Below are 12,314 nucleotides of genomic sequence, written 5' to 3' on the forward strand. Positions count from 1 at the left end.
ATGAGCTTTTAATTAATTTTTACTTTAATATTAAATAAAAATAGAGTTTGGACATAATCTGATCAAATCTTTAAATTTTACCATAAAATTTAGAGCTCATTAACACCCATGTGGCTGGTTGACGAGACAAACGGGGATCTGGATCTACCGGAGAAGAGAAAAATAAAAGGAGAGGAAAAAAATAAAAAATAAAGTAAATATGGGCCCCACCTGTCATAATATGCATTGGGAATGAGATATTGGTAATCTGCTGCAGTATGTTGGCCAATAATCCCGTCCTGTTTCCGGCGGTATAAAACGAAAATACGGTACAGGACTGGCCATTCCTATCAATACTTCCACACGGCACAACTATCGGCGGCGGCAACGAGCCAGGACCCTGTTGTGATGCTACCGTCGCCGCCGGTGCTACTACGCCCTTGCGCTGCCCGGGCCTCCCCGCTTCCGCCCCCTAGACCTAGAGCTGCAAATCCTAACACCGAGTCGGCGACGACGACAACCGCCGCCACTTCAGCGGACAGAGCGGCCACCATGGGCGCGGCAGCGTGGTGGCGGCGCGCCCTGGGGCAGCGGTTCAACCCAGCCGGTGTGGCCGCGGTGGCGGCCGTCGCGGCGTCCAAGCCGCGCCTGGCGCTGCCGCACGTGTCGGTGCAAGACATCAGGTGGCTCGACTGGGCTGAGCTCCGCCGCGCCGGGTTCCGCGGCGTCGTTTTCGACAAGGACAACACGCTCACGGCCCCCTACGCGCCCGCGCTCTGGCCGCCGCTCGCTGCAGCATTTGACCAGTGCCGTGCGACGTTCCCGCCCGGTGCGCTCGCCATCTACAGCAACTCCGCAGGTCTGCCGGGTTTGACTGCTCCTAGCAATCGAATTGGGGCGTTTTTTTTTGCCAGGTTCTGGGTGATAATCGAATTGTTTTTTCTGTGGGTGTGGAAGGGTTGACGGAGTATGATCCGGACGGGGTGGATGCGAGGGCGATCGAAGCTGTCATCGAGGGGGTTCATGTGATCAGGCATGGCAAGTGCAGAATCGCTACCTGTCTATCGTGTTTGTCCTTTGAAATTTACCTGATAGCCCAAAGAAGCTCTGTTCGATGAATTAGTGCTCAGTTTCATAATCTTACTTCAAATTGGTGGTTCTTAGCTTTGTACACTTGTAAATTGACTTGTTCTTGGTAATTTCAAAAGTTATTGGGTCTAATGCCTAACTTTTAAGGAAACTCAGTGGATGGATCATTGGAGCTAACTTGTTTCCTCGATGGTCCATTTGCATTGTGCAGTACTGCAGTACCATTTTAGTTTTAGTTATTGTTTCATTAATATAAGTTGTGTACCAAATACGCCTCATGATATTTTCAAATGTGTACGGTGTACCTGTACCTGTGTCCGTCTCTTATAATTTGACTTTTCTATATAAGGGGGAGCTCTAAATCATCATTTTCATGTTTAAGATATAATGTTTGCGTTTCTGTTCTATTGATTGCAGATATAAAGAAACCAGGTGGACTAGCTACTGAAATAGAGAGTTACTTTGGTTGTTCAGCCTCAAATCTTGTGTTGGTAGGAGGATAGTTGTGAGCTGTGACTATTCTTACTATAAATGCGTTGTGGTTCATTAACTTTAGGTTGTCACCTCCCCAGGTTGGTGACCGTTACTTCACTGATGTGGTCTATGGAAACAAGAATGGCTTTCTTACAGTCCTGACAGAGCCTTTAAACATCACTGATGAATCATACATTGTCAAAAGGGTATGTTTCCTATTTATTCTGTAAACCTAAGATTGTTATTGTAGCATTGAAAAACAAAGGGAAGACAAGCAGTGTTATTGATATGATCCTAATGCCTGGAGCCCTGGGATAAACTTTGTGTTCTCTTAAGTCACTAGCCAGCTTCTTTATTCATGAGTCCTTGGCTTCACATGCTGCTGCAAACCTGCAGTGATAATGTCTTTTGTTATAATTATATATTAATGCATGGAAAGCCAAGCCTGTGACAATCATGCACCATACAGTCTGACAATTGTTACATTTAAACATGATAGTCATTGTTTCTGTATGCCTGTCAGATATACATCGTGTCTGTATGCCTGTCAGATATACATGAAAATGTTTCTACACTACAGCTATGGTATTAACTGTCTATCTACCAAGAATCTTCACAGTTCACACCTCATTTGTACATGGTTTTTGTCCATTACTACAGTTTTCCAACAATGATTTGTCATGCTCCATAGAAGTTTGAGTTAGCTGGCTTGTTCTTGTTCTTAGACCACAGTTCTTGATTATATTATTTTGAGTGAAGTCCATTTGACTACCCTGAACTTGTAGTTAAGTCTGAACTCTCAAATCTTAAATCCTCTAACTTTTGTTACCCCCTGCAGGAGTTAAAAGTGGTTTTGAGCCACACATCCCTTTTTAGTCCAAAAACAAATTAGGTAAAGACTATATAAGGAATAAGGTTTTAAACAATGAAAATACCTTCAGGACTAAAAAATCGAAAACATTCTAGAGATATACTGGACAGGCCCGGGCGGAGGCATGTGCGGCCGGTGCCCACGAACAGGGCCCCAATCCTCCAAGGCCCCTAAAATAATAGTCACCAATAGTTTAACCAGTACACAGTTCAGTAATTAGCTCAGTAAGGAAAATAAATCAACTAATCTCTAAGCAAATCTTCTTCTCATGAGTCAAATCAGTTGTTTGTATGGTGTCTTTGTCTTTGATCACGACTACATCTCCATTTAAACATAAATGTCGTTCAAGATTTCATTTTAAAGAATAATACTATCCAAGTAAAATTATACAATACAAAATTGAATATACAACTAGACACAACTCTTAATATAATATTTTTATCATATTATTATAGCCTATATTAGTATAGTTCTAGTTTATAGATTGATATTCCGGAATTTTGTACAGGGTCTTAGATTTTACTGGCCCGACCCTGATACTGGACTATATAAAAAAACTCGGTCGTGGAGGGAAAGACCACCCTTCCGGTATTGTATTAAGAAGAGACCGAAACATGGTCCCGACTAATAAAATCTCCAAACCCTGGCCCCCATCACTAGTGGGCCGTCACCGACCACTCTGCAACGGCCCAGCCGGAGGGTGGCGCGCAGGACGTAACCCGGGAGCGGGCGGGACACAGTGTGGGGATTTTTTTAACCAAGCCCGAAATTCGCCCCCAAGGGGGATCGAACCCGGGACCTGGAGGTGCTACTTGGAAGTCTTAACCATTACGCTAGAGGCCCTCTCGCGATATACTGGACTATGAGAAAACTAGAATAAAATATTTGGAGCTCATGAAAATATCTCTGAAAGCTTCAAAAAATCGGATTTATCTCTACAAATAAAATTCATAGAACTTTTTAATCGACGTCTAAACACATTTGGAAAAACTTTCAACAATAAAAATACGATTCGCAACCAGAAGAATAAATGCAACAGCCATTATTGTGTGTTGCATTCATGCTGGTTTTTTTTTCTCGAACACGTGGGAGAACCACGCATCAATATATATTAAGAAGATAAGAAAAAGGGTCTAGAAAAGACCCAGTACAAAGGTGCCCAGGAAGCACCCAAAAAAAAAAAACTACAACCAAACCTGCCTAAGAGCAGCAGCCCCTCCAAGACCCCATAATAAAGCCTCATCATGGATGGACAGCAAAATTGCGTGAATGTTTGGGGAAGCATTGTCAAACACACACGCATTTCTATGCTTCCAAATCTGCCAAGCTACTAAAATTACAATAGAGTTGAAACCTTTTTTCTTATGCTTAGACACCTGTCTTTCTGCCTCACTCCACCAATCTTGAAACCCTGTAGCATCAGACGTGGGAGCAAGATGTTGCAAACCTAGCCTGCTTAGTGTTGTAAACCAAACTTCCCTCGTAAAAACACAATCCACCAGCAAGTGATGCACTGACTCATCCTGCTGATCACACAAGGGACAACTATCTGGGTGATCCATTCCATGACGTGCCAGTCGATCAGCCGTCCAACATCGGTTGAGAGATGCAAGCCAAATGAAATACTTGCAGCGCGGGGGGGCCCAAGTCTTCCAGATTCTTGTAGCAGGCTCAAAGGTTGTTGCACCACCATGGAAGCGCAAATAAGCAGAGCTGGCGGAATACAGCCCCGAGGAGGATGGCAACCACCGATGTTGATCCTCCACATTAGGGTACAGTTGCACCTCTTGGAGTAAATCCCAAACCAATAAAAATTCAAACAGCACCTGCGCCGTAAGGCTTCCAGAGATATCATGCACCCAACCATTGGCTGTTAAGGCGGCTTGGACAGATCTGCGCCGTCTTATATTCGCGGGCACCCGATTTATTAGAGCGGGGGCAATCTGGAGCAAAGATTGGCCCTGAAGCCATTTATCTGTCCAGAAGAGAGTGTTTGCCCCATTACCAACCACCGAACACACAGAGGCTGCGAAGAGAGCTGAAGCAAATCTGTGCACCTTTATTTTAAAATCTGCCCAAGGCCTAGCTGGTTCAGTTTTCTGGAGCCAAAGCCATCTCAAATTTAAAGACCATCCCATAACTTCCAAATTGTGAATTCCCAACCCACCAAGAGAGAGGGGACGACAGACCTTGGCCACCCAACGACACAATGTCCTCCTCTAATGTCAGTTCTTCCTTTCCAAAGAAAACCCCTGCGAATCTTGTCTATTGCCTTGATTACCCACCTTGGACATTGCAAAGCAATTAGATGATAAATGGGAATAGCAGTGAGCACAGCTTTAACCAAAGTTGCCCTTCCGGCCAGGTTAAGATTAGCAGCTTTCCAGCCAGGAAGCTTTGCTGCCACCTTATCAATAAGCTCCAGAAAGGATCTTCTAGGGAGCTTTTTAACAGAGAGAGGAAGACCTAGATATTTACATGGAAAAGGAACAACATTGCAGAGTAACATCTGTCGAGCAGCAGCAATGATATGCTCGTTGCACTGAATAGGTGTCATACTGCACTTATTTATGTTTGTAATCAGCCCTGATGCCTTGCCAAACACCCTCAACAGCTCCTTGACCACACTCAGCTCATTTCTGTTAGGCTGAACAAATAATACAACATCATCGGCGTAAAGAGAGACCCGCTGGCCCCCTCCCCTTCTTAATAAAGGTCCCAAGAGCCCAACCTCATTTGCTTTCTGAAAAAGAGAGTTCAGCACATCCATTACTAATATAAAGAGCATTGGGGAGAGAGGATCTCCCTGCCGCAGGCCTTGCTGGTGACAAATGAGATCTCCTGGTTCCCCATTAACTAGCACTCGAGTAGAGGAGGAACACAATAGCTTAGCAATTAAATTACGCCAGAATAGACCAAATCCCACATGTTCCAGAACTTCAAGGAGGAAAGGCCACGAAACTGAGTCGAAGGCCTTGCCAATGTCTAACTTCAGCAAGATTCTAGGAATTTTCTGCCTGTGAATCGCTTTTGCAGTTTCTCTAACCATCATAAAATTGTCATGAATACTTCTTCCCTTGATGAATGCACTCTGATTGGGGGAGACCAAAGTAGGGAGGATTGCAGCAAGCCTATTGGCCAGAATCTTGGTGAGAATCTTGGCAAAACTGTGAATTAAACTAATCGGTCTGAAGTCTTTTACCTCCATAGCCTCAGCCTTTTTTGGTAAGAGAGTCACATACGCCGAGTTAAGGAGATAAAGCTTGGAAGAGTCCCCCTGGAGAATTACTGACAGGGCTGCCAAGAAATCCCCTTTGACAACCGTCCAGGCACACTTATAAAAACGCCCAGTAAAACCATCTGGGCCCGGGGCTTTGTCCGAAGGAATAGACTTGATAGTATTCCAGACCTCTTCTTCACTAAATCCATGATCCAGCACTTCAAGATTGCTGGCTGGTCGGTGGAAGACTCCCAAATTGAGGGTAAATTCCCTAGAAGCAGCAACCCCAAGGAGATTATTGTAAAAATTCCAAACAGCATGTTTCTTTTCTGCTTGATCAACCACGATCCGATCCTCTACTTTCAGTTTGCCAATAAAATTTTTTCTCTTTCTATACCTTGAATGGTGATGAAAATAAGCAGTGTTAGCATCGCCCTCCTTCAACCAGTTCAGACCACTCCTATGTCTGGCCATTGTTCTCTCTAATGATGCCAGCCCCAAAGAGTGGTGTTTTAGTTTACGACGCAGCCATTCTTCATGATAGGAGAGATCTCTTGAATCTCTAGCAACTTCCAGCCTATGCAGAATCTCATTAGTCATTACCAGCTGCCGTTTAACATGCCCAACCCTTTTGCTACTCCAAGATTGGAGGTGTTTAGATAGCCTTTTTAATTTATCTGCCATCCGCTGCAAAGGACAAACCGCTGCAATTGGTTGACACCAGGAATTTTCTACCTCTGTCATGAAACCTTCCAACTTAGTCCAAAAACTTTCAAAATGAAAACGACGTTTGCCTTGAGTGAACTCGTGCAAACCCACCACCAGGGGACAGTGATCAGAGATTGAGGAAGAGGAACTTTGCATCAAACAATCAGGAAATAGATCCTCCCAGTCCCTGGAATAGAAAAATCTGTCAAGACGCACAAGGGTGGGGGATGACCTTTCGTTGGACCACGTGAATTTCCTTCCCAAAAGCGGGAGCTCAACTAACTGCAGATCATTGATAATCCTCTGGAATCTCCCCATCATGGCCCTATCAAGGTTGTTGTTATTTTTGTCTTCAGCCCGATAGATTAGATTAAAATCCCCCCCAACTGCCCATGGCCCAACACAAACAGACCGGACCATGCGGAGCTCCTGCAGAAACTGCAACTTTTTTTCATCAGATTGTGGTCCATAAACTCCAGTAAACCACCAGGGAAGGTTACTATCATGATTGAACTGAACTGAAATTGAAAATTCATCCACCCTTGTCTGGAGAGCAGAGCACACCGACCCTTTCCACGCAAGCAGAATACCCCCCCGAGTGCCAATGGCTGGTAGAAAGGTGAACTGATCAAACACATTTCCAAGGAGGGAGAAGACCATAAATCTGGAAATAGATTCCTTCTTCGTTTCTTGCAAACACACTATGTCGGGGCGAGTAGACTCAACCATCATACGCACAGCATCCCTCCTAGCTTTCCTATTAAGACCTCTGACGTTCCAAATGAGGATTTTTGACAGATTCATTGATAACAGAAATACAACCAACATAATGTGAGGCTACAGCAGGCCATCAAGCACACGTTTCAATGCTTAACTCCCTAAGCAAAGGAACATCCAAGCATTCTTGCACATTATCTGGGACCGACCATCCAAACAAAGCTGCCAGGGCCTTGATGTGAGAGTTGGAAAGGGGTTTGTCAAACAGCTGTCCAAATTCCTCCAGCATTTCATCAGTCACAGCCACCTGTGAGTTTGTGACGTTCAACTTCAACATGAGCTCCGCCTGGACTTGTCTGACTGTTGAATTTAAGCCTTCCCTTTTCTTTGACAAGCGACTACTGCGACGTGGGACAAAATCTGGCGGAAGCTGTTTAGTTCTTCTTTTTTGAATTGGAGGTTGCGGAAGCAAGCAGTCAATGTCTCTTGTGATATTAGCCACCAGTTTCATAACGGGGGTCGCCTCCTCCAACTGAGAAGAAACACCAGCAGGTGCCAGATCCAAAACTGGTGCCGACACCACCATCTGGGATGAAACCGGTGCAGGTATCTGAAGTCTGCCCTTTTTCAATCTTGAGTACACCTTCAGTCTGGGGCTCTCAAGGACCTGAGCATCAAGTGACATTCCAGCGGGAGAGTTCCTGTCCGCCTCCGACGTCCCAACCAAAGATTGAGTTGAGGTCAGCCGGGGGACCAACTCGATCCCGACATTGAAACTGTTGCGGGGCGAAACGATCTTGGTCAGCCTCTGCAACCCGACAAACCTCTGTCGGGGAGAGCCCGACCCAAGCGATTTCAGCGACCCAGCCAACCTTGTCCACATGGGCCCCCCGTGCCCATCCATCTGCGGCTGTTGCACAACTGGAGCATCAACAGCACAACCCACAGAGCCAACCTTTGCGCAGACTGTCCCGGGACCTGTGCCCATGTCTGCTGCCGTGAGTTCCATCTGGACAGCCAACACCTCCCTGGCAGGAACGGCTACCATGCTCCCAGTGTGTGCTTCGGCTCCTGAGCTGACCGCCATCATTCCCCCAGAGTGCGCCTCGGTTCCTATGTCGGCCGCCAGCATTCTCCCAATGTGCGCCTCGGTTCCTGTGCCTGCCGCCAACCATGAAGGAGAATGGACCGCACGTCCCATTGAAGAGGCCATCTCCTCGACTCCCGCCACAGAATTAACCGCCAGCCGCCGCACAGGGGGAGGCACCTCCTTGACCCCCGCAGCAACCAGCAGTAAAGGGAGGGGGCAATGCAGCCGTCGCACCTCCTCGATCCCCGCAGCAAGGTCCTCCTCGGGCTCCTGCGCCAATCGTCAGCGATAAAGGAGATCCGTCCAGCAGGCGCGTTGGGGAGGCCACCACCTCGATTCCTGCAGCCGGGCCCGCTGCCGAGAGGGCACAGCGCTGGACCGCAGCACCACGACCACCAGACGTTGACTGTCCCCTCGGGCCCAGACGCTGGAAAATTGGGCGCTGATGCCGCCCGCCGTCCGGACGTGGAGAATTGGAGTCGTCCGAATGCCTCCCGCCGCCATCCTCATGCCGATCCCGTCCATCAGCCGCAGGGGAATGAGCTGGAGGGGGGTCGAAATTCGTCGGAACCATCACAGCAGTAACAGCCACCTCAATATCATAGGAAAGACATCTTTTCTCCTGCACATCCGTCCCCGGCTCAACAATGAGGAGCTTCATCGGCCGAGGGAACAAATCTGTGTTCAAACACCATGCACGAAGCCTGAAGGAAGACAGATCATTCTTCAATGACGTGCTCGGATGAATGTCTGTGATAATGCAAGAGTCACGGAGCAGATACTCCACCGTAGAACGATCCCATGCGTGGGCTGGGATGCCATGAACCTCGACTTCCACCAGTGCTGGCAACCTAGCCGCCTCAGCATGAGCCAACCGCGACCACCGTCTGCATCTCATGTTCTTGTTTGGGAAGTTTTCAAATGTGTTTAGGCATCGATTTGAATGTTTTGGGACTTTTTCCACTTTTCTAGAATTCAATCCAATGATGGAACTTTTCATAAAGAGTTCCAAACATTTTATTTGGGTGACTCTTGTCTTAATATACCTCCATTATTTTTCTCTGTTCTATTAAGGATTGAAGATATTTCATGGTTTGAAAATATTATCTAGCGTTTACTGGGTTTGTTTTTGAACTAGAAAAGGACCACATGGTTCAACACCACTTCTAACTGCTGTGTGTGGGGGGGGGGGGGGGTAGTTTGTCTGGTTTTGGAAGGACGTAAGATTTATGAATTTTGAGTTGTACAACATATCTAGTATACAAACGATTAGAGTGCCAACATAAAATCTTGTCCAACAGATCCATCATCTACGACCAAGTGTAATTCCACCTCCGCTCAGACTATTTTCTAAAGAACCCTTGCTTTTTCACATAAGGGCTTGTTCGGTTATTTTCAATCCATATGGATTGAAGGGGATTGATATGGATTGGAGGGGATTTTGACTTATTAGGGATTGAAACTCCCTCAATCCCCCTCAATCCATATGGATTGGGGTAGAACCGAACAAGCCCTAATAGGGTGTGCAACCCTCAGGTAGGATTGTATTCAGCCGTAGATGGTGGAATAATTGTTTACACACTAGATACATTGCCTTTCAGTGGGGGTGGGGGGGTCTTCAGGTTCGGAGATAAATAGGTTGATGAAAGCACTCCAGTCCATTATTCATATTCGTTCACACAAGATTCGGCAAATAGGTTGACCGTTTTTTTGTTAGTTCCTTGATATTTATTTTGTTTTAGCAGTTTAAATATTTGGTTTGCTGCTTAGTCATTTGAAGGTAATGCTTCAAGCATATGGCATATTTCTGAGTTCTGGCCTTATTTATTATATTATTAGTCCCCTTGTTTATTATTGTTTCTTACTGGTTTGGGATGAATCTGTGCTTTCTCAGGTTAGGAAACTGGAGGCGTACATCATCAGTTATTGGTACAAGAAAGGGCACAAACCAATAGAGCATCCTTTGCTCCCAGATGCAAGAAGAATAGTGAAGTTTGACCCATATGACGACTCAGTTTCAACCAGAATATAATGTAATGATGTATCTTGCACCTGCTCATCAGAGAGTGAGATCTACTGTTTGTAGCTTAGGGTGTGTTTGTTTCCTTCTAAATTATATAAACTGGATTATGGTGGAAGGGTAAGACCGTAAGAGAGTAAAATATTACATTGTGACAACAAATAAGCTGAAATAAACTAATATTGGATAGCTTATTTTAGCTTATTTGTAATCCCAAAGTGGTACCATAATCCAATTTATATAAACATACAGGGCCTCAGCAGAAGATTACAAGGGATAAACATATGGTGTGTAGATTTGCTGTCTCTCTCTTTCACTCTCGCAGAATGCAATTTTTCAGGGAAATGTCTGTCGTGTGCGTGAGCATTATTTTGTCCTTGGTCCCTTGTTGCACGAAGAAAAGATACTACTCCGTACACAATATCACGCTTCACGTGGTCGTTAGGCAGATGCACTTCACTACCCATTCACATCACATTTCTCCTCACCATTTAATGTGTCAACTGGCAGGACCGCGGAACGACGGTGTGTTCAATGCTACGTTAGATTGTTTACGAAGACTGACAAAGTTGTCCAAGTTTACTGCCTCAGTATCTGAAAAGTTATACTGCGTATGAAGTTCACCCAGTAGGCTGCATTTCGTTGCTAGGCTTGAATTGCTGGATATTTTTTGAGAGGACTTCCATTTATATTAAATTAAAACACCGAACCATCTTTTATACATAGAGCGGCGAAGCCTACCATTGCGAATTTGAACGCCTCGAAGCGCCCAATTGTGTGCCTCTGAATTAAGTTGTGCTCCATTTTCTCTGATGTGCAGAAAGGAACATCTGGTTTTATCTGTTCAACAGTCCCCCTTTCATGTTTACAGAGATGACTTTGGCTTGACGGATGAAGACTTGTGTCCATATATGAATATGAACCTGCTCCACGCTTCTTTCCAAGCCCATCAGCATAGGGCACTGTGAAGTACCCGAATCACTGAAAGGCACACATCCAACCAAATGAAATGTGCAAGCTGCAGAGGGCCCATCAGGTGACACTTCATCCTGTGTCAACGTCCTCTTTGACTAATTCACTACACACTAGTTTTGCTCTGCTAGATGTGAACAAACTGATTCAGGTGAAAGAACAAAAAGCTCGGGTCTTAATCTATCTCCAGCACAGCAGCAGACGACAGCAGCCTCAGTGTCCGCAGACGTTAGTAGAGTAGAGTGTAGTTTGAATATGAGCCACAAAAAACACTGTTTTATACCGTTTTGTACTGTATATTGAATTGTATGTAGAGTGTAGTTTGAATATAGATATGAGGCTTTCTCCAGCGGTGAAGTATCCGGTGCACATGGAGGAGAGGTGCACATGATGCACATATACAATCTCAGCCATCGATCTTTAATCCAACAGCTGATCTCCCCTCCTTTGTGATTTCTCAAATTGACCCTCCCACCTCCCTCACATTGCCTTGTTTCTTTTCAAAAAAAATAAAACTCCGGCGTCCCTCACTCAGATCAAGAGGACTGCAGCAGCGAGGATCAGAACCACGTCGGCGATCACAGCTGGCCAGACCCGCTGTGTCATCCCGTCCAAAAACGAAAGTGCGATGTCTCACCTTCTAGCCAGCGCAGGTCTTGCTTGCCTCCCCTTTGTCTTCCCCAACCCAGCGGGCGGGAACCGGCCGACCAAACGTGGTGGTCTGCCCTTGTCCGACTTCGGCGAGCTAAGTCACACAAGAGAAAGAATGGCAAAAATGAAACTAAGAAGCCACGCAATCCGAAGAAGGCCAACAATGAGACTATGGAGCAAGTATGATAGATGAATTTACAGTTGATCTGCTAATCTGCTATATATGCCGCTTGTTACTAATAAGTACTTTACATTTTTTTTTGTTTCAACGGTTTTTCAGTTCTGGTCAGTACATCATGTTCAGTGACCAAACCATTGACAATTGTTTCACCTTCACACAGTTCCTGCACTTTTCATTTTGACAAATCATACACAACTCTTTCTCTTTTCATTTCGTGAAAACAAGCCACTCGTTCACTACGGTAAAACACTACAAGTCCGACGACTCGCTTATGTCCGACGGCCGCCTGGGGAACCGTCAGACATAAGCTTATATCCGACGGCTACTGGCGGCCGTCGGACA

At 45.6% G+C, this 12,314-nt stretch overlaps 1 protein-coding gene across 1 annotated transcript; it reads left to right on the forward strand.

The window, feature by feature from the left end:
- The first annotated feature begins 341 nt into the window (after positions 1-341).
- LOC100216900 (haloacid dehalogenase (HAD) superfamily protein) lies at positions 342-10,509 on the forward strand. Its single transcript, NM_001350229.1, has 5 exons — positions 342-838; positions 937-1,017; positions 1,486-1,559; positions 1,641-1,748; positions 10,043-10,509. The coding sequence occupies exons 1-5, from the start codon at positions 388-390 to the stop codon at positions 10,178-10,180; spliced, it is 852 nt and encodes a 283-aa protein (NP_001337158.1). The 5' UTR covers positions 342-387; the 3' UTR covers positions 10,181-10,509.
- Positions 10,510-12,314: the final 1,805 nt, after the last annotated feature.

The sequence above is a fragment of the Zea mays genome, chromosome 3, assembly GCF_902167145.1.
Source record: "Zea mays cultivar B73 chromosome 3, Zm-B73-REFERENCE-NAM-5.0, whole genome shotgun sequence".
In the NCBI taxonomy this organism is placed as follows: Eukaryota; Viridiplantae; Streptophyta; class Magnoliopsida; order Poales; family Poaceae; genus Zea; species Zea mays.

Bases quoted from the DNA above. Each gene is read 5' to 3' on its own strand.
- LOC100216900 (NM_001350229.1), top strand. From the start codon at position 388: ATGCTACCGTCGCCGCCGGTGCTACTACGCCCTTGCGCTGCCCGGGCC. The intron at 1,560-1,640 runs GTAGGAGGATAG...TCACCTCCCCAG, and splicing joins CAGCCTCAAATCTTGTGTTG to GTTGGTGACCGTTACTTCAC. The intron at 1,749-10,042 runs GTATGTTTCCTA...GTGCTTTCTCAG, and splicing joins AATCATACATTGTCAAAAGG to GTTAGGAAACTGGAGGCGTA.